Source organism: Ornithorhynchus anatinus, chromosome 3, assembly GCF_004115215.2.
Source record: "Ornithorhynchus anatinus isolate Pmale09 chromosome 3, mOrnAna1.pri.v4, whole genome shotgun sequence".
Classification (NCBI taxonomy): Eukaryota; Metazoa; Chordata; class Mammalia; order Monotremata; family Ornithorhynchidae; genus Ornithorhynchus; species Ornithorhynchus anatinus.
This window is the reverse complement of record NC_041730.1, coordinates 96,796,012-96,817,344: the sequence shown is the minus strand read 5'-3', so window position 1 is coordinate 96,817,344 and position 21,333 is coordinate 96,796,012. Positions and strand designations below refer to the sequence as shown.

Genomic DNA, 21,333 nt, shown 5'->3' with positions numbered 1-21,333 from the left:
AAACTGATAATGGAGGAAATAAAAGAGGAAAAGACTAGAAAGGAAGGGAGCTAATAAACAACATAATGTTGATGATTCTTCCTCGGAAGGGAAACCATTTGTTCACTGGGTTCTTTGTTATCTGAATAATTTCTGTTCATGAGATCAGTTCTGCCGTCAGGTGGATTCTTAAGGGGCCACAGACAGAAAGAAAAGCGCTCTAGGGTTCTCATGGCCAAAGTCAGTTAGGCTGGAAGCCCGGGGTTCCTCACTTAGGACCTCACTTTCTCCACCATCACCACTTTTCAGCTGAACTTGGAGAAGCATAAGATCTTGAGAAACATCAGTCTGAAACATCTGATGTGGCCTAAGAACCCCAAGGAATGTGACAGGCCGGAAGCTTCTCACAACAGTGTTCGGTTCAGGGCCATCGCCTGATAACTCAATCATCCACTCTCTTCTATTCTGCTGTCTAGGATGACCAAACACCACTGCATATTTCGGCGCGGCTGGGGAAAGCTGAGATAGTCCAGCAGCTGCTACAGCAAGGAGCATCCCCAGATGCAGCCACTTCTTCCGGGTACACTCCACTTCACCTTTCCGCACGGGAGGGCCACGAAGATGTAGCTTCAGTTCTTCTGGAGCATGGGGCCTCTCTAGCCATAACGACAAAGGTAAGGAAGTGAATCCCCCAATTTGCCATTTATATTTACTCTCCTCGGTACACCTAAAAGTTCGGAGGTTGCATGATGTCCTGAAAACTCTGGAAATATGAATTTTCCATATCAATGATAAGAGGTGCTTTGGATTTTCTATGCCATTCTTCTATTTTTTTAATGCTATTAAGTGCCAGGCACTCTATTAAGCACTAAGATAAAGGCAAGGTAATCAGGTTGGACATGGTTTTATTCCCCAGTTTACAGCTGAGGTAGCTGAGGCACAGAGAAGTTAAGTGATTTGCCCAGAGTCACTGGGGTTAGAACTCAGGTCCTCTGACTTCTATTCTTGCTTTATTCCGAGAAAGACAAACTGATTTTTGCAGAGCCCCTGATCAATTGCTAGGAATATCTATAATTTTGTGGAATTTTAAGATGGTACATTCAGTAAGTTTTCTCTTGCAGAAGTTAAGCAGGGGGCATAGATTGGTTGTTAGAGATTTCTCTAGGGGAATGCACTACCCTTTTTTTAATGGTATTTGTTAAACACTTATGTGCCAGGCATTGTACTAAGGGCTCTGGTAGATATAAGGTAATCATACTGAACACAGTCCATGTCCATGTCATTTTACAGATGAGGTAATTAGGCATAAAAAAGTTACGTGATTTGTCTAAAGTCACACAACAGACAAGGGGTGGAGCTAGGATTAGAAATCAGGTTCTTCTGACTCCCAGGCCAGTGTTCTATCAACTAGACCATGCTGCTTCTAACCTTTGAACCTATTTATGGACCGCGTTAGATCAGCAAGGGAATTTGCCCTAGGTTGTTTAACATTAAAGGTTGATCACAGATTTTAAACCCAAGCAGACTTTAATTTCAATCCCAACTATGATCCTGTACATTTAGACCAACTCCAAAGACACAACAGCATGGCCTAGTGAAAAGAGCACACGGCTGGGAGTCAGAGGTCTTTGGTTCTAATCCTGCCTCCACCACTAACCTACTGTGTGAGCTTGGCCAATTCAGTTAACTTTTCGATACCTCAGTTACCTCATTGGTAAAATGCGGATGAAGGCAATGAGTCCCATGTGGGCCAGGGAATGTGCCCAACCTGATCATCTTGTATCTACCCCAGTACTTAGTAAGTGCCTGGCACATAGTAAGTGCTTAACAAATACCATAAAAAAATTAAAAAGTAACTTTTTACAAAACTATCCTTAAGCACTGGAGTAGGCACAAGATAATCAGGTCCCACATGGGATTCACGGTCTAAGTAAGAAAAAGAACAGGTGTACTGAATTCCCATTTTGCAGATGAGGGATCTGAGGCACAGAAAAGTTAAGTTGCCCAAGTTCATCTAGCCGGTAAGTGGAAGAGTACTCCAGTACTCCAGTGCCCAAATCTGACTGTGATGTGGGTCGATTTGAAGCACTCCAAGAGAAATTATGAATTGCTCAGTGTGAGTCAATACAATGCTTGAGCGTTTAGAGAATAATTACGATTGTATAGGCTGAATGGTGGTAGTAGCAGTTAATAGTAGTTTTTATTGAGTGCCCACTGAATCATTGAAATCAATCAGTGTTATTTATTGAGCACATACTGTGTGTAGAGCGATGTACTAAGCACTTGGGGGAGTACAATGCAGCGGAAGTTGGAAGACACATTCTCTGCCCACAGCGAGCTTACAGTCTAGATCAATTTAGGAAGATTGTACTGTATTAAGTACTTGGGCAAGTACGGCACAAGAATGAGGTGCCTGCAGACAGGTGCTTTACAGCCTAATGGGGGAGACGCAATCCCGGCTCAGCCGCTTGTCTGTTGTGTGACCTTGGGCTAGTCACTTCACTTCTCTGTGCCTCAGTTACCTCATCTGTAAAATTGGGATGAGGACTGTGAGCCCCATGTGGGGCAGGGACTCTGTCCAACTCGATTTGCTTGTATCCACCTCAATGTACAGTGCTTGGCACATAGTAAATGCTTAACAAATACTATTATTATTAAGTAGAGTAATCAGAATAAATTAACAGAACGGTTGATTATACATATATGTAAAAGTGTTGAGGGAGGATGTAAATGAATAAATTAATATTTAAGTGCTAGAGGTAGCTGATGTTTTGATGTGACTTGGGTTTGGAGATTTTAACTGGGGAAGAGTCGGGATTAGAAACCAGGTCCTTCTGACTCCCAGGGCCATGCTCTATCCACTAGGCCATGCTTCTTCTCTACTGTTCTCCGGCTCCACCACTTGTCTGCTTTTCGACCTTGGGCAAGTCACTTGGGCAAGCCTCAGTTATCTCCTCTGTGAAAAATGAAAAAAGTGTGAACCCAGTGTAGAACAGGGACTGTGTTCAACCTAACTTGTATCTACCCCAGTGCTTAGAAGAGTGCCTGGCACATAGTCAGTGCTTAACAAGTACCATCATTATTATTATTATTATTATTATGTTCCCTGCCCTCAGTGAGTTTACGGTAACTAAGCACTTTCTGTGTTCAGAGCACTCTGCCTGATCCCGGGTCCTCTGGGTCAAAGATCTCCAGTGAGGTTGGGTCCATTTTGGGGCCACCCAAAAGGCTCGGGCATTCTAGCATGGGCTCAATTCAGTAAGCGACAACTTGTGGGTACTCAATAGTGAGATCTAGCTTTTCCAAGAAGGATGGGCCAATCTGGAGATTAATGTTGGCATTTGTTAAGCGCTTACTATGTCCCAAGCACTGTTCTAAGCACTGAGGTAGACACAAGGAAATCAGGTTGACCCACGTGGGGCTCACAGTCTTAATCCCCATTTTACAGATGTGGTAACTGAGGCACAGAGAAGTTAAGTGACTTGCCCACAGTCACACAGCTGACAAGTGGCAGAGCCAGGATTCGAACCCATGATCTCTGACTCCAAAGCCGTGCTCTTTCCACTGAGCCACGCTGCTTCTCTTTACTTGGACAAGTGGAGATTACTTGGACAAAGGTTTATGGAGGGACTGGGTGAGGAAATAGGGGCTGACCTCTTGGGAGTCAGAGGACCTGGGTTCTAACCCTGGCTCTTCCACTTACTGGCTGGATGAACTTGGGCAACTCACTTAACTTTTCTGTGCCTCAGATCCCTCATCTGCAAAATGTGAATTCAGTACACCTGTTCTTTCTCTTACTTAGACCATGAACCCCATGTGGGACCTGATTATCTGGTGCCTACTCCAGTGCTTAGTAGCCTGGCACAGAGTGAGTGCTTAACAAACACACTATTATCAGTATTATTTTTAATAATAGTAGTAGTAATAGTAATAATGAAATTCTGGGGCCTCTAATGGGTTTCAGATTGCAAGCACACCAACTTCCTCTATAGCATGAGGGCTTTTTTTATGAAAAACCCATATAAGGAAAAATTGCACTTTATTTTGCTTACCTGGACCAATATCCTGCTCATGTGCTAACTGTTTCTCCTACTATGATATCGTGTTCCATCTAGATTGGCATGTTGTTGGAAGAACATCTCCTAATTCCTCCCAGCCTCCAATCCACAAATACCTAGTGATAACATGTGCTCTGGAACAACCAGGCTTATTTTGCGGCATCCTGTGGGGCTCATCACGTTGACATTTTCTTTTACAGAAAGGGTTTACCCCACTTCATGTGGCAGCCAAGTATGGAAAAATTGAAGTAGCCAACCTCCTCCTTCAGAAAAGTGCATCCCCAGATGCTGCTGGAAAGGTAAGACGGAAGAAGCAGTCCTCTTACAGAATGCCAATTCCCACTTACTAATAGTCACAAAAGCACTTGCTAAAATACGGTGCCACAGTGACCCAGATGGCCATCGTCAAACGTTAAAGCATCTTTAGAGCCTACGAAGATCAAGAGTCCATGGGAAAAGAAGAGGTGTATGTAATAGCTCCAATGTCATATAACCTCACATTTAAGGAGTCAGTTTATTTGAGCACAATGTCTAATTTCCTTGTCTAAAACCGTGACTTGAATGTAAAGAACGTTATAACCCTGGTCGTTATCTCTGCACGTATTTTCAGAGTGGATTAACTCCACTGCATGTAGCCGCCCACTACGATAACCAGAAAGTGGCCCTTCTACTCTTGGACCAAGGAGCTTCACCTCACGCGGCTGCGAAGGTATATATACTGACACAAGACCTCATCAGTCTCTCAAATTTCTGTTGCTAATCATTTCCTCTCTCACCTTTCCTCTTTGCTGAGCCCCCCTTAGAATGTCATCCCCACTGAAGCAGCACTGGAAGCTTGGGAATTTGGTTTTAGCCTCTCGGGCCACTGGAGAGCAGGGGTGAGGTCCAGGGATAGTAAACTAAAAGATTTAACTACCCGACGGAGCAAAAATTTCCGATGAATGAAGAGAAGACAGACATCTCACAAACCTTTGTGATTCAAGACAAAATTGCCAAGGAATAGCTGAAATATAAAGATGGTTATCTTCTGCCTTGCAAAAGATTCTCTCTAACAGTGAGAGAGAAACAGCTTGGCCTAGTGGAGACAACATGGGTCAGGGAAGCGGAGCAGCTGTGTTTGAATTGCAGCTCCACTGCTTGTCTGCTGTGTGACCTCAGTTTCTTCATCTGCAAAGTGGAGCAGAAGCAGCATGGCTTAGTGGAAAGAGCCCGGGCTTGGGAGTCAGAGGATGTGGGTTCCTATCCCGCCTCCGCCACTTGTCTGCTGTGTGACCTTGGGCAAGTCACTTATCTTCTCTTGACCTCAGTTACCTCATCTGAAAAATGGGGATTAAAAGTGTGAGCCCCATGTGGGACAACTTATTACCCTTTATCTACCCCAGCGCTTAGAACAGTGCTTGGCACATAGTAAGTGCTTAAAAAATACCATAATGATAATAATAATAAAATGGGAGTTCAATACCTGTTCGCCCTCCTACTTAGCCTATGAACTTAATGTAGGACAGAGATGGTCAGACCTGATATTCTTTAATCTACCACAGTGCTTAGTATAGTGCTTGACACAAAGAAATTGCCTAAAGAATGTCATTACTATAATTATTATCATTATTAATAGCCTTCACAGAGGCTTTGGGGTAGTCTTCAAGTCAAAGTCAAATGTCTGTTTCCATCTTTGAATATCCTGTTAGATCTAACATTACTATTGATCCCTGATTGAAAATTCTCAAGTCTCCCTACTAAGTTATATTGAATTCTCCCAAATGCTTAGTAGAGTGCCCTACACACATTAAGCACTCAGTAAATACCCCTGGTTGATTCTGTATGCTTAAAGCCTTCCCATGGATTTTGGTAAACTAGTATTTTGAAAAACATAAAAAGAGGAAAATCACATGTTGTGAGTTGTTTATTGCCCACTTTCTTTCTCTAGATTTTCAACTCTGACAAACTTTTCTGTTTTATTACTTTTTCTTTTTGACATCCAGCACATTGTGAAAATTCAGTAAATATGAAATCATCTATTCAGGGTCTTCCCATGAGAGGCAACACTCTAGGTACAGTTGGTAATAAGAATTTTTGAATTAAAAAAGCATTAAACAACAAACAAAATAAAATACCGGTTTACTTCATCCACGGAAGCAAAGACACTACCAAGCAGTACAACGGTTGGCAGCTGATGGCAGTTTTTCCTCCGGGGTTGGGATTCGTCAAAGTAGACTCTGTAAAGTGAATTTTACAGGAAGTGAACTATGGAAACAGAGTTGGACACTAACAGTCATTGAAATTAGTAATAGGCACACACTGTACAGATGTTGTTTTGGTAGCTGATGAATCCTTATTCCCACAGTAAATTCAGCCTAAGAAAATCATGTGCAAGGCCACATCTGTCAACAATTAAGCCACATGACCTTTGTAGCAACCAACAGCAAAAACTGAAGCAGCATGGCCTAGTAGCAAGGGCATGGGCCTGGGAGTCAGAGGACCTGGGTTCTAATCCTGCCTCCACCACTTGTCTGCTGTATTACCATGGGCAAATTACTTCACTTCTCAGTTTCCTCATCTAGAAAATGGGGATTCAACACCTGTTCTCCCTCTTATTTACACTGTGAGCCCTATGTGTGGTAAATATGGTGTCTGACCTGATTATCTTGTTTCTTCCCCAATTCTTGATGCAGTGCCTGGCATATAGTAAACCCTTAACAAATGCCCCAGTTATGCCATTATTATTATTATCATTATTATTAACTGAGATGGCTCTACCTCTTTTCATAAGTGTTCACCCTATGCAAAGCTAATGGGTTGTAGAAAAAGTATTATTGGGGTCACTGGCACAATACTGCTGTATCCTGGGAGAGATAACATGCTAGATTCCCCCTAATAGCCTTACACCCTTGTTGGTTATTTCTCAAGAAGCAGCACTACTTCTTCTGCTTCTGCTCCATAATCTGCTCCCTGCTGAGTCCCAGTATCAGTTTCTTCTTCACCACATTTCCATTTCTTCCACTCATTTTCTCCTTAAGTGCTCTCGGTGACTTTTCACCCTAACACATACTTTGATCCCCTTGGAAACAAATTATAGTTGATGTTTAAAAAGCCAAAAGTAAGGCCTGGAGCCCATTGTTGGGTAGGGATTATCTCTGTTGCTGATTTGTACTTTCCAAGCACTAAGTACAGTGCTCTGCACACAGTAAGCGCTTAATAAATACAACTGAATGAATGAATGAAAGCTGGCATCATTTCCCCACCAATGTGGCCAAAATTATTTTACACAGACATGCCTCATTGTAGAATAAGCCGCCACTTTTAGTCAGGAATTCAGGTATGGAGGAGAGAAAGCAATAGTGAGCTGCTCACTGGGATTTGGGCAGATGGCAAATTTATCTATCTTTTTGACTAGTGAGAATTATTTCCCAGCCAAAATTACCTCAGTAAGCACTATGTGTGTCATTCCTTCTAGCATGATTAAGTCCGGTTTCACTGGTTTGGCTTTCTGTCCTAAGATTTTTCTTTTCTATTGCTCGCTGTGGGCACTGAATGCATCTGATGAATGGAAGACCCCCTGCTAAGCACTGGACATGGGCACCTCTAGCCAAAGCCTTCTAAGCACTTTTTTTATGGTAGTTCCTAAGTGCTTACTCTGTGCCACATACTGTAGTGAGCGCTGAGGTAAATGCAAGCTAATCAGGCTGGACATATTCCATGCCCCACATGGGGCTTACACTCCTAATCCCCATTTTACAGATGAGGGAATTAAGGCCCAGAGAAGTGAAATGACTTGGCCAAGGTCACACAGCAGACACGTGGTAGAGCCGGGATTTGAATCCAGGTCCTTCTGACTCCCAGGCCCGTGTTCTAATCAATAGGCCACATTACTTCTCAATAAGAGGGAGCCCATCTGGAGTCCTCTCTCCCACCCACATATTCACACCACAATCTGAATATGAGAAGCAGCATGACGTAGTGGCTCTGCCACTTTCCTGCTATGTGACTTTGGGCAAGTCACTTTAATTCTCTGTGCCTCAGTTTCCTCACCTGAAGAATGAGGATTCAATCCTACTCCCTCCTACATAGACTGTGAGCCCCATATGGGACAGGGACTGTGTTCAACCTTATTATTTTAAATCCACCCCAGCACTTAGCACAGTTCCTGACACATAGTAATCATTTAACAAATACCACTATCATTATCCAGAAGGATCCCTTGAAGCCCCCCAATCAATCAATCAATCAGTCCTATTTATTGAGCACTTACTGTGTGCAGAGTAAGCTCTTGGGAGCTCTTGGGAGAGTATAATGCAATAAAGTCTGTTGACACGATCCCCACCTTCAAGGATTTTACAGTTTAATCCAAATGAGCTGCAGCTTGTATGGAAACTGGCTCCTCATAATTTTCTTAAGAAGCATCATATCCTTGTGGATAGAGCACGGGCCTGGGAGTCAGAAGGTCGTGGGTTTTAATCCCATCTCTCTCACTTGTCTGCTGAGTGTCCTTGGGCAAGGCATTTCACTTCTTTGTGCCTCAGTTACCTCATCTATAAAATGGGGATTAAGGCTGGGAGCCTGATGTGGGACAGGGATTGTGCCCAGTCTGATTAGCTTGCATTCCCCGCAGCATTTAGTATAGTGCCAGGCAGATAGTAAGTGCTTAACAAATGCCATTATTATTATTATTTTTATTAGTATTCCAGGTGTGGGCAGTTGACTCCACCAAATAGAGCCAAGAGTAGAGGAGGCAGCTCTGACCAGGGCAGCACTTGTCTTAAAAATGACTATCCAGTTCCCTCTATCACTAGCCACTAGTTTTGTGGCAGTGGGAACTTTTGGCAGTCAACTTATTAATAGTGGATTGATTAACCTTAGAGAAGCCGTGTGGCCTGGTGGAAAGAGCACAGGCCTGGAAGTCAGAGGACATAGGTTCTAAACCCGGGTCCTCCACCTGTCTGTTGTGTGACCTTGCTGGGCAAGTCATTTAACTTCTCTGTTCTATTATCTCATCTGTAAATTGGGACTTAAGACTGCAAGCCCCACGTGGGACATGAACTGTGACCAACCTGATTAGTTTATATTACCCCCATGCTTAGTACAGTGTCTGGTTCATAGTAAGTGCTTAACAAATACTATAAAAAGATGTTTCATTTAGTCTGCTTGTTCTAAACAGGGATAATTCTTTTACTAACAGCAAGGGTTGGTCTAGTTGTTCCCCACTGGATTTGAAGGGTCCAGATTGACAAAGGCAAATTGATTCAAGAGCTCCATGCCCTTGGCTGCTTGTAAAATGAGAAAGCGCTCTGCCACTTGTCAGCTGTGTGATATTGGGCAAGCCACTTAACTTCTCAGTGCCTCAGTTACCTCATCTGTGAAATGGGGATGAAGACTGTCAGCCCCACGTGGGACAACCTGATTACTTTGTATCTACCCCAGTGCTTAGACAGTGCTTGGCACATAGTAAGCGCCTAACAAATACAATCATTATCAGTGATATTATTATTAGTATTATTAGATTTTACAGAACCTCTCCATTTCCTCTAGGGGGACTGGGCCTCCTGTTTCCTTAATTTGATCCTGATCAAGCACTTGTCCAAAATCACTGCATTTGGTACCACTCAGAACCCCAAGCAGGAAGCATGCATCACGGCCGGCAGCCTCGTGCTGCCCAGGACAGCCTCAGCTGTGCTGTGGGAATAGGTCACAACTAAAAATAGTATGTAGCTGTCCTGTTTTCCTGGAGCATTTCAACCCCTCGGCCCCTCCTGAGAGGAGGATAGGTTTCATGAGAGGCTACCCGTTTGGTTTCCACTTTGAAAGGAGCAATCTCCAATCCACCAAGCCCCTTACAGAGATTGTTTATGCAGTGGGTCTTGTCATCAGGTCAGAAAATGCAAATGATTTGAAAGATCCATAAGAAGATGTCTTGGATGTGTGCCTTTGTAGCCTGTGCACACAAATTCCCCCTGGTACACTCAATAAAGGTCAGTAAATCTGGGAACTGAATGGCGACAATCCAGTTCCTGATAGCTAAATTCTGGCCATGGTTCTTGGTTTGTATCCTGAAATTCCCCCCTTTCTCTCACCCCTCTCCTAGCAACCTTCCACCTCTCCACAACATAGCTCTAAAAAATTAATCTTTTGGGAAAGTGACAGATTAGATCAACTGTTTTTGATTCAATTCAAAGTATTTACAAATTAACCATGTAATAAATTGTAAACTTCTAATTGTTATCCCAAACTTTCAGAACTGTTTTATGGTGAAAACCATATAAAAATAATTTTTAAAATAGAGACCCCAGAGAATGTTATTATTTAGAAATCAATATACTGCCCTTTTTTAATAATCTCTCCTAAATTCTTAATAAGAAGGAAATTTGGAGGTGCCTATTACTTAAACGCACATTTCTTCTTCAGCTCACTACTGTCTTTGCCTCTCTGCTAGATGCTTATTAAGTGTGATATTTGTATCTGATTAAAACTAACAGATTTGACTTCACACGCTACTTGGCCAATACTGCTGTATAATCTCCGTTTCATTCAATTTTTCCCTCTTGCCAAGGGACCCTGGTTTCTAAATCGTATATGCCTTCTTTAAGATCAGAAGATCTGATCTAGTTGGTATTTGACAATTTTTTCCAAGCCTACAATCCATACCGATTTTTCACGATGACATTTGCACAGGACTTAGACTCTTCAGCTTCCACATCAATCAGTCGATGGTATTTGAGCCCTTACTGGGTACAGAGCACTTTCCTAAGCACTTGGGAGAGTGCAATACAACAGAGTTGGTAGACATGTTCCCTGTCCACAAGGAGCTTAAAGTCTGGAGTTCTTCCTGCTAAAAGAGAGGGAATGATCCATTTTTAAAGCTATGAAACAAATCGAGTTTATATAACTAGACTTTAGCAGTGTTTTTCAGATAATAATAATAATAGTGACGATGGTATTTGTTAAGTGCTTACTATGTGCCAGACACTGTACTAAGCACTGAGGTAGATACAAGGTAACTGTGTTGAACACGGTCTCTGTCCTACATAGAGCTCACAGTCTTAATCCCCATTTTCCAGATGAGATAGCTCAGGCCTAAGTGAAGTGACTTGTCCAAGGTCACACAGCAGACATATGGCAGAGCTGGGATTAAGTCCTTCTGACTCCCAAACCCATGCTCTATCTTCTAACTCTATCTACTAACACCGAAACGTATTCAGATATCCAGAGAGGGAAAGGATGATTAGTATTTGTAAAGAGCTTACTAGTTGCCAAGCATTGTGTTAAGCACCAGGATAGAAACGAGATCATCCAATTGGACATAGAACTGGTCCCAAGTGGGACTCTCAGTCTAAGGGGAAGGAGAACAGGATAAAGACAAGTGACTCTTCCAGTTTTTGTTTAAAACCCATTTAGGCCCAATCATCCATATGCCCTGTGTGGATAACGGTAATCTGTAGCAAAATACCCCCATCATTTTCAAGTATCTCCTCAAGAAGACAAGGATTTCTTTCAAAAGCATTCCCAAGTATGGCCTCAAGGAATGTAGGCACATCTCCATCTCAAAGAGTCTTACAGATGGATAATCAGAGAAAAAGGTGTTGATTTTTGTTGATAGGGTGCATGGCGGTTGTTGAGTATGGTAAGAAACTAAAATGCAGGTCATTCAGCTTTAGAATCCTTACCCACCTAACCAGGTGCTTTGTGTCAACAGAATGGCTACACACCACTACACATAGCTGCCAAGAAAAACCAGATGGACATAGCAACAACGCTGCTGGAATACGGAGCAGACGCCAACGCGGTTACCAGGCAAGGGATTGCTTCGGTCCACCTCGCGGCCCAGGAGGGGCACGTGGACATGGTGTCCCTTCTCCTCACCAGAAATGCCAACGTGAACCTTAGCAATAAGGTAAAACACTTTTCCTCCATTTGCGTACTGCAGCAGCTCAGATGGAAAGAAATGGGTCGGGGCATTTGGTGAGTTTGGGGCAGTCAGTGAACCATGTCAACATGGTCACGATGGGGGGAAGTGTGGCCTGGTGGGAAGAGTGCAGGCTTGGGAGCCAGAGGACCTAGGTTCTAATTCTGTCCTGCCCTTTGTTGTGTGACCTTGGGGAAGTCACTTAACTTCTCTGTGCCTCAGTTTCCTTATCTGCAAAATGAGGATTCGGTGCCTGTTCTCCCTCCTGCGAGTCCCAGGTGGGACAGGGACTGTGTCTGGCCTGATTAACTTGTCTCTACCCTAGCTCTTGGAATAGTGCTTGACATGTAATAAGTGCTTAACATCAAGTCTGATCTCCCTAAAATCCCCCACACTCCACGCCAGTGCCCTCCTCCTCCTGCCCCTTCTTCAACTCTCCCATCTTTCCCAGCAGTATCGCAACAGGAGCTCTGCCAACCTCCTCTCAAAAGTCCATTCCCTTCAATATGCCTTGGTCCTCTGATCTAATGCTAACCCTCACACTGTAAGTCATTTCACCTATCTCACCGACGACCTCTCTCCCACCTCCACCCCTGGCCTGGAATGTCCTCCCTCATCATTCATTCATTCAGTAGTATTTATTGAGCGCTTACTATGTGCAGAGCACTGTACTAAGAGCTTGGAATGTACAGTTCGGCAACAGATAGACAATCCCTGCCCACTGACGGGCTTACAGTCTAATCGGGGGAGACAGACAGACAAAAACAATAGCAAGAAATAGAATCAAGGGGATGTACACCTCATTAACAAAATAAATAGGGTATTAAAAATATATACAAACGAGCACAGTGCTGAGGGGAGGGGAAGGGAGCGGGGGAGGAGCAGAGGGGAAAGGGGGCTTAGCTAAGGAGAGGTGAACGGGGGCACAGAGAGGCAGCAGAGGGAGCAGAGGGAAAAGGGGAAGCTCAGTCTGGGAAGGCCTCTTGGAGGAGGTGAGCTCTCAGTGGGGCTTTGAAGAGGGAAAGAGAACTAGTTTGGCAGAGGTGAGGAGGGAGGGCATTCCAGGACAGTGGGAGGATGTGGCCCAGGGGTCGATGGCGGGATAGGTGAGAACAGGGGATGGTGAGCAGGTGAGCGGCAGAGGAGCGGAGCGGGCAGTAGAAAGAGAGAAGGGAGGATAGGTAGGAGAGGGCAAGGTGATGGAAAGCCTTGAAGCCTAGAGTGAGAAGGTTTTGTTTTGTGTGGAGGTTGTTTCGTTCAGAGGTTGATAGGCAACCACTGGAGGATTTTAAGGAGGAAAGTGACATGCCCAGAGCGTTTCTGCAGGAAGATGATCCGGGCAGCGGAATGAAGAATAGACTGGAGCGGGGAGAGACAGAAGGAAGGGAGATCAGAGAGAAGGCTGACACAATAATCCAGCCGGGATATTATGAGAGCCTGTACCAATAAGATAGTTGTTTGGATGGAGAGGAAAGGGCAGATCTTGGCGATATTATAAAGGTGAGGCCGGCAGGCCTTGGTGACAGATTGGATGTGTGCGGTGAATGAGAGAACTGAGTCAAGGATGACACCAAGGTTGCGGGCTTGAGAGACGGGAAGGATGGTTGTACCATCCACAGTCATAGGGAAGTCAGGAAGAGGGCAGGGCTTGGGAGGGAAGATAAGGAGCTCAGTTTAGGACATGATGAGTTTTAGGTGGTGGGCAGACATCCAGGTGGAGACATCCTGGAGGCAGGAGGAGATATGAGCCTGAAGGGAGGGGGAGAGAACAGGGGAGGAGATGTAGATCTGTGCGTCATCTGCATAGAGATGATAGTTGAAGCCGTGAGAGCAGGTGAGTTCACCAAGGGAGTGAGTGTAGATGGAGAACAGAAGAGGTCCGAGAACTGACCCTTGAGGAACTCCTACAGTTAGAGGATGGGAGGGGGAGGAGGAGCCCGCGAAGGAGACTGAGAATGAATGGCCAGAAAGATAAGAGGAGAACCAGGAGAGGATGGAGTCTGTGAAGCCAAGGTGCGATAAGGTGTGGAGGAGAAGGGGATGGTCTACAGTGTCAAAAGCAGCTGAGAGGTCGAGGAGGATTAGGATAGAGTAGGAGCCATTGGATTCGGCAAGAAGGAGGTCATGGGTGACCTTAGAGAGAGCAGTCTCAATAGAGTGGAGAGGACGGAAGCCAGATTGGAGGGGGTCCAGAAGAGAGTTGGAGTTAAGGAATTCTAGGCAGCGAGTGTAGACGACTCATTCTAAGAGCTTGGAAAAGAAGGACAGGAGGAAGATAGGGCGATAACTGGAAGGGCAAGTGGGGTCAAGATGGGTTTTTTAAGATGGGGTTATCATATCATACAGATTATTGCTCTCCCTCACTTCAAAGCCTTATTGAAGGCATTTATCCTCCAAGAAGGTTTCCCTGACTTAACCGTCCTCTCCTCTTCTCCCACTCCCTTCTGTGCTGCTCTTGCTCTTCCATTCATCATCCCTCCCATCCCCACAGCACATATGAATATATCTGTATGCGTCTGTAATTTATTTATTTACTTATTTAAATTAATGTCTGCCTCCCCCTCTAGACTGTGAGCTCACTGTGGTCAGGGAATGTGTCCGTTGTTATACTGTACTCTCCCAAGTGCTTAGTACAGTGTTTTGCACACAGTAAGCACTCAAAAATACGATTGAATGAATGAACCTCATTCATTTGCACCTTATCAAAGCACTTGCCTTCTTCCTTCTTCCCTCCTTGTACTCCATCTTCAACTGTTCATTCTCCACTGACTACTTCCCTACCACTTTCAAATATGCTCACGTGTTCCCTATCCTAAGAAGCCCCTCCCTGGATCCCCCAGTAATGAGCCAAAGGTAAGGAATTTCTGGTTGGTGCAGAGGTGCATTAGCAATCCCTGGAGGTTTTTGAGGAGTGGAGAACATGGAATGAGTGGTTTTGAAGAAAAATGATCCAGGCAGCAGAGTGAAAAAGGAACTGAAGTGGGGAGAGACAGGAGGCAGGGAGGTCAGCAAGAAAGCTAATACTGTAGTCAAGGCAGAATAAGATAAGAGCTTGAATTAACATGGAAGCACTGTGGATGGAGAGAAAAGTGTGGATTTTAGCCATTTAGTGAAGGTTGAATCAACAGAATTTAGTGACAGATTGAATATGTGGGTTGAATCCAGAGATTTTTCAGGGCAGTTTTGTACAGTGCCATCTCCAGCAGCTAAAAAGTGGGTCACAGTGGCTTCCGTCCATATCAGAAAAGGATTTTCAAGGGTACACTATAGTACCCCTTTGGCACTTCTTTAGTCAGGAGCCCAGTGCTTTTTCAGATCTAAATACACCTGCTTCGGCTACAGGATATTCTGGAAGAGTACAGTTGAGTTTTCAGGCAGAAAAGCCATGGTCTTTACATTGTATCATTACGAAGAAAATCTGTGCTTGGCACATGCATCCATACTTGAAAACTTTGTCTTTTTTCTAATGATGACATTCTTATCATTCTTTCCTTTGCTGAACATGGAAGATTTTATATTGTTTTTGATAGTAATTGCAATAGTATTTAATTGCCAAGTGGGTGCAGAGTACTATACCAAGCATTGGGAAAAGAATACACCAGTGAAAATGAGACATGGTCCCTAGCCTTCTAGGAGTTCATAATGACCATTAGAAAAGGGAAAAAGCAACTTTGAAGTCATTAAGAAAAATACCCATTTTCTTAAGGTTGCAAGTATTAGATTGGAGCCACAGTAGTGGGACTATTGGATTCTGAGTGAGATTGTAATTGATGTGCTTCTGGAGTTTAGTGGAGGACCTAGAACGTAAACATTTGCAAGTGTTTTATCCATTTTCCTAGTTTCTGTTAAAACTGTTACAATGAAGGCAGCATGGTCTAGTGGATAGAGCATGGGCCTGGGAGTCAGAAAGATCTGGGTTTTAATCTCAGCTCCACCACATGTCTGTTTTGTGACCTTGGGCCAGTTATTTCACTTGGGCCCCAGTTCCTTCTTCTGTAAAATGGGGTTGAAGACTATGAGCCCCATATGGAACAGGGACTGTGTCCAACCCAATAAGCTTGTATCAACCCAGTAGATAGTACAGTGCCTGGCACATAGTAAGCACTTAACAAATATTAAAAAAAAAAAAAGAACAGAAAAATCTAGCACTAATCTAGTATCATGGCATAGATTGGAAATATAGGTCTACCCTCTGGCCCCCTGTTAAAAACAGCTGCTTACCATTTCCCAGATCTGGAAAGAATAAGAACGCTGATTCAAGTGTGATACATTTCCTGCGGAAAGAAACTGTTAATTTTGTTTAATCTATAGAGCGGACTGACCCCACTGCACCTGGCCGCCCAGGAAGACCGAGTGAATGTGGCAGAAGTCCTGGTGAATCAAGGAGCTGTCGTCGATTCCCAGACCAAGGTATGGTTACCCAGTTCTTGAGAACTGGGCTTCTGGAGGTGAGATGCCTTTACAACCTCAGGTTCACAGGGTCAACTCTTCAGCCTCAGGCAGTGCATGAGGGGTGAGATTATTACATTATTCTTAATAATTATGAGTCCTAAGGGCATTATTGAGTTCATTATTAATAAAAATAAGAATAATGGTAGTAAGGACTACTACGTGCTAATCACTGTGAAATCACTGGGGTGGACATAAGGTAATTGCTGCAAATAGACAACTGTGGTGTACTATGATCAGATAAGGAGTGGTTTTGTGAAGCAAAGAGAAAATAGTGAAAATAGCCCCAGGCACCACAGGCAAAAACAGGACCACACAACAACGGTTGCCTTTTGTGTGTGCACCGCACAGCCTTAGACTCTGGGTCCCAAATTTTCAGTCACACATGGGTGAATTTCACAGATAGTGACATCTTCTTTAAGTACAAATAATAGTTATATGTAAATATAGTAACTGTATGTGTTTATATATACATATATATATATACATATATATACACACATATATTTATATGTAGCTATAAATGTATATACCACCCCCCCAACACACACACACACACTTAGATGCTTTGAAATTATATATCTTTCCAACTTCTTTAGGTTTTGTTTTCTAACCTAACAGTCTGTTCAATAATTTTGCCTTTTCTCAAAGCCTGCCTGCCTCAATTTAATTGCATATTTAAAGTGCTTGTGACATTTTTGTGGAATGGGTACTTGGCGTTAATGTAGTCTGGCAGAATTTGTGGCTAAATAATGGTGTTCTGCTGCCATGGCCAGTATGTGCAGGTTAAAGAATGGACCCCGTGGTACTTCCTTACTCTTTCAAATCCATTTTTTAAATCTGAAGATTCAGATTGTCGATCTGTTTGTTTGGAAAATGAAATGGACTCTAGTTAATAGATGAGGAATGCATTTGCTGATTGTAATTGAATAAATGCAGAATCCTTTTGATGTCTGCTCTGTTTGTTTATTTACATTGATGAAGAAAGAATGTATTGTAAGGAAAACAGTGACCCCATCATCTGTCCTGCTCAGTTTAAGAATTAAAAAAAAAACCCTTCCCTAACGTAGAGTTTAACTGTCTGACGTGATGTTTTTTTACATGACGAAAATGACAGACTTCCAGTTAACCAAGCTGAGCTCCTTGAGCTAATTTCAAAAAGGGCCAAGATGTCAAATCTGAACCAGAAAAATGAGTATATTTAAATTTATTTGTTCTGAAGAAATACCAAACAGATTATTTTAAGCTCTTTTCATTTATAAACCTTCATTACCTTGTTCAAATTGGAAATGAACTGAGGGCATAATTTCTTTTCATTAAATATTTGTTCAAATGCTTGTTTTCTCTCTATCTATTTTACTTATCTGTTTTTCCTGGATCACTTTAGGTCCGTTTTTGGGGGTGCATCTTTGATGTTAACCATCATTTCTTGCTTCATGCTTAAGCAGTACTTGGGATCCAGTAGATGCTCAACAAATCTCTAGGGCAGAGACTGTGACCATTTGCTTTATTTGTTCTCAAATGTCTACTACAGTGCTCTGCACCCAGTAGGCACTCATTAAATACTTTGAGTGAAGATGGTGTTGAGTAGAGTTATATAAAGGCTAACCCAAGATGAAAAATTATGATGATTGAAGAATTAGCGCAATTAATCAGAACTTAATAGAAATCAAAATGATAAAACTCTTACAGTCAATGAGAAACAAGAAGCTAAAGGACTGTTCACCTAGACTTTGGTCAAATACCTTCTCCCTAAATGTCCCAGGACCTTCGGGATGTCTAGAGCTAGCAAGAGAGCCCTGCATAGGTTGAAAATACAGGAATCAACTTAGCCTAACGTGGCCCATATTCAGTGTACTCAGTAAATACCATTGATAGATAAACCCAAATACCATTGATTGATAAACCTAAATAGTCTTGTTCTGGAAGTGTGGGTTCTGTAACCAATTATTATAGTGAACAGTTCATACATTCATTGGATAGTATTTATTGAGCGCTTACTATGTACAAAGCACTGTACTAAGCGCTTGGAATGTACAAATCGGCAACAGATAGAGACAGTCCCTGCCCAATGACGGGCTTACAGTCTAATCGAAACAATCCAATCATATTTATTGAGTGCTTGGTGCATGCAGGGCACTGTACTAAGAGCTTGGGAGAGTACAGCACAATATGAGACACATTCTCTGCCCACAATGAGCTTACAGTCTTGAAAGCAGGGATCAGGCCTACTAACTCTGTCTTAATGTACTCTCGCAAGTGAGTAGTGCAGTGCTCTGAACACGGTGAGTTCTCATTAAATACCAGTGATTATTTGGTATTCATTAAGTGTTTATTCTGTGCTGGTTGCACGTGTAGTTGTACACTGGAATGCTAAAACTTGTAGTCCCAGCAAGGGCAGAGGGAGCCGAGCATGCCTAGATCATTGTACATGTGCAGCTGGGCGGCAACCAGAGCCAGATGACCCACAAGCACCTCTGGACACAGGCCCAGCAAAGTTTATTTTGGGAGGTCGACAATTTCTCAGGAAAGAAAATTAAAAGGAGATTTGGGGATTTGGAGGGGATTTAGAAGGAAAATATTTTAGGAGGAATTAAACTTCTCTGTGCCTCAATTACCTCATCTGTAAAATGGGGATTAAACCTGTGAACCCTATGTGGAACAGGGACTGTCTTTAACCTGATTAACTTGTTTCTACCCTAGCACTTTAGTATTTAGTAAATGCTTAACAAATACTATTTAAAAAAAAACGCTGAAAAAATATTTATTGCTAACAGGCACTTTCACATTTGTTTTAGTGAAGTTTGTTCCTTACAAAAATCTATAATCAGCACAATACAAGGGGCAGGAAGGCAGGATTCCGTATATGACCTGGGTGTTCGGATGTGAACTCTCCTGAGAAGCAGTGCAGTCTCCTTTGCAAGAGAATACTTTTTATTTGTTTAAACTAAGGGGCAGCAATAAGCGAAGGGCCTCGCAATGACAAATCCACCCTTGGCAGCATCATAACAGCTACCATATGTGCCCCGCGGGGTCCAAGCAGAGGAACGGTCATGAGGAGTGGTGTGAAATTTTTGCCACCTGAGTCCTGTGAAATCTGGGATGAAAACTACCGAGGTGGTTGCCATCCCTATGGCCCAGCTGATGGCACCCACAGGACACCCCTCGGGTCATTCTCTCAGAGCCCGGGTTGGAGCTGCCAGGATGATCACTGGAGAAAGATAGGTCTGGGCCAGGTCAAGAAGGACCTGGTTTCTAATTTTGGCTCTGCCACTTCTCTGCTGTGTGATCTTGAGCCTCATTTCTCTGTGCCTCAGTTATCTCATCTGTAAAATGGGGATGAAGACTGTGAGCCCCATGAGGGGCAGGAACTGTGTCCAACATGATTAGCCTGTAACTATCCCAGTGCTCAGAATAGTACCTGGCACATATTAAGTGCTTAAATATCATTAAAAAAAGACTGGGTTTTCTGATCTGGAGCAGTTCCAGGGGCAGCCCTGTTTCTCCTGTGGGGTTGAAGATTTCCAGTACACCCTCTTTCCCATAGACAGATGGATCTGACAGAGCCTTTGCCAACTGTAGACTGTAAGCTTGTTTTGGGCAGGGAACCATCTCTACCACCTCTGTTGTATTGTACTCTTCCAAGGGCTTACTAATAATAATAATAATAATGACATTTGTTAAGCACTTACTATGTACCAAGCACTGTTCTAAGCACCAGGGTAGATACAAGGTAATCAGGTTGCCCACTTGGGGGTCACAATCTTATTCCCCATTTTACAGATAACTGAGGCCCAGAGAAGTTAAATGACTTGCCCAAGGTCACACAGCAAACAAGTGGTGGAGCCTGGATTAGAACCCACGTCCTCTGACTCTCAATCCCGTGCTCTTGCCTCTAGGCCATGCTACCAGTAAGCACTCAATAAATGTGACGGATTGATTGATGCTATTGAGGGGCCTTTGGATCCCTGGAATTTTAATCCCGCCTTCTCCACTTTTCTGTTGTAGGACCTTGGGCAAGTCACTTCACTTCTCTGGGTCTAGACTGTGAGCTCGTTGTAGGCAGGAATGTGTTTGTTCTTATAGAGTACTCTCCCAAGCACTTTACATTCCAAGAGCTTAGTACAGTGCTCTACACAGTAAGCACTCAATAAATACGATTGAATGAATGAATGGGCCTCACCTCATTTGTAAAATAGGGATTTATAGTGTGAACCTCATGTGCCACAGGGACTATGTTCAACATGATTAACTTGAATCTACCCCAGCACTTTAGAACAGTTGCTTGGCACATAGTAAGTGAGTAATAAATACCATCATCATCTCCACTTGAAGGAGCTACAGAGTGGATCTAAATTAGATGAAACCTCCTTCCTGTTTCCCAGCTGGCTCAAGGTACAGCAGGTGTCTGGACTCTAAAACCCAATGTAAGAGGGGATTGAAAAGGGGAGATTGAGGAGAAATCACTTTCCCAAGCACTTAGTACAATACTCCATGCACGATGTGTATATTTCTATAATTCTGTTTATTTACACTGATGCTATAGATGCCCGTTTACTTGTTTTGATGTCTTTAAGCCCACTGAGGGCAGGGATTGTTTCTCTTTATTGCTGAATTATACTTTCAAAGCACTTAGTACAGTGCTCTGCACACAGTAAGTGCTCAAGAAATATGAATGAATGAATGAAGTGCTTAATAAATACATTTGAATGAATGAATTTGAGGTAGATTTGAAAATGTTAATCCTTTTCTCTCAAAAGGGCCGTCGAGTAGCAAAGAGAATCTCTCATTAATTCATTTATTCAATCATACTAATTAATCAATTAATTAATAATGATACTTGTTAAGCGATTACTATATGCCACACACTGTTCCAAGCGCTGGGGTAGATACAAAATAGTCAGGTTGGACAAAATCCCTGTCCACATAGGAGTATTGAGTGCTTACTGA

At 43.1% G+C, this 21,333-nt stretch overlaps 1 protein-coding gene across 29 annotated transcripts in view; it reads left to right on the top strand.

The window, feature by feature from the left end:
* The window catches only part of ANK3 (ankyrin 3), a 678,945-nt gene that overhangs the window by 541,008 nt on the left and 116,604 nt on the right, over positions 1-21,333 (top strand). For 27 of the 29 annotated variants that reach the window (XM_029059625.2, XM_029059631.2, XM_029059622.2 and 24 more), the window contains 5 exons: positions 456-653; positions 4,238-4,336; positions 4,648-4,746; positions 11,725-11,922; positions 16,246-16,344. In XM_029059625.2, coding sequence (XP_028915458.1) covers positions 456-653; positions 4,238-4,336; positions 4,648-4,746; positions 11,725-11,922; positions 16,246-16,344 — 693 coding nt within the window. The remainder of the gene's footprint in view (positions 1-455; positions 654-4,237; positions 4,337-4,647; positions 4,747-11,724; positions 11,923-16,245; positions 16,345-21,333) is intronic. The other 2 variants (XM_039911538.1, XM_039911539.1) reach the window with 1 other exon arrangement.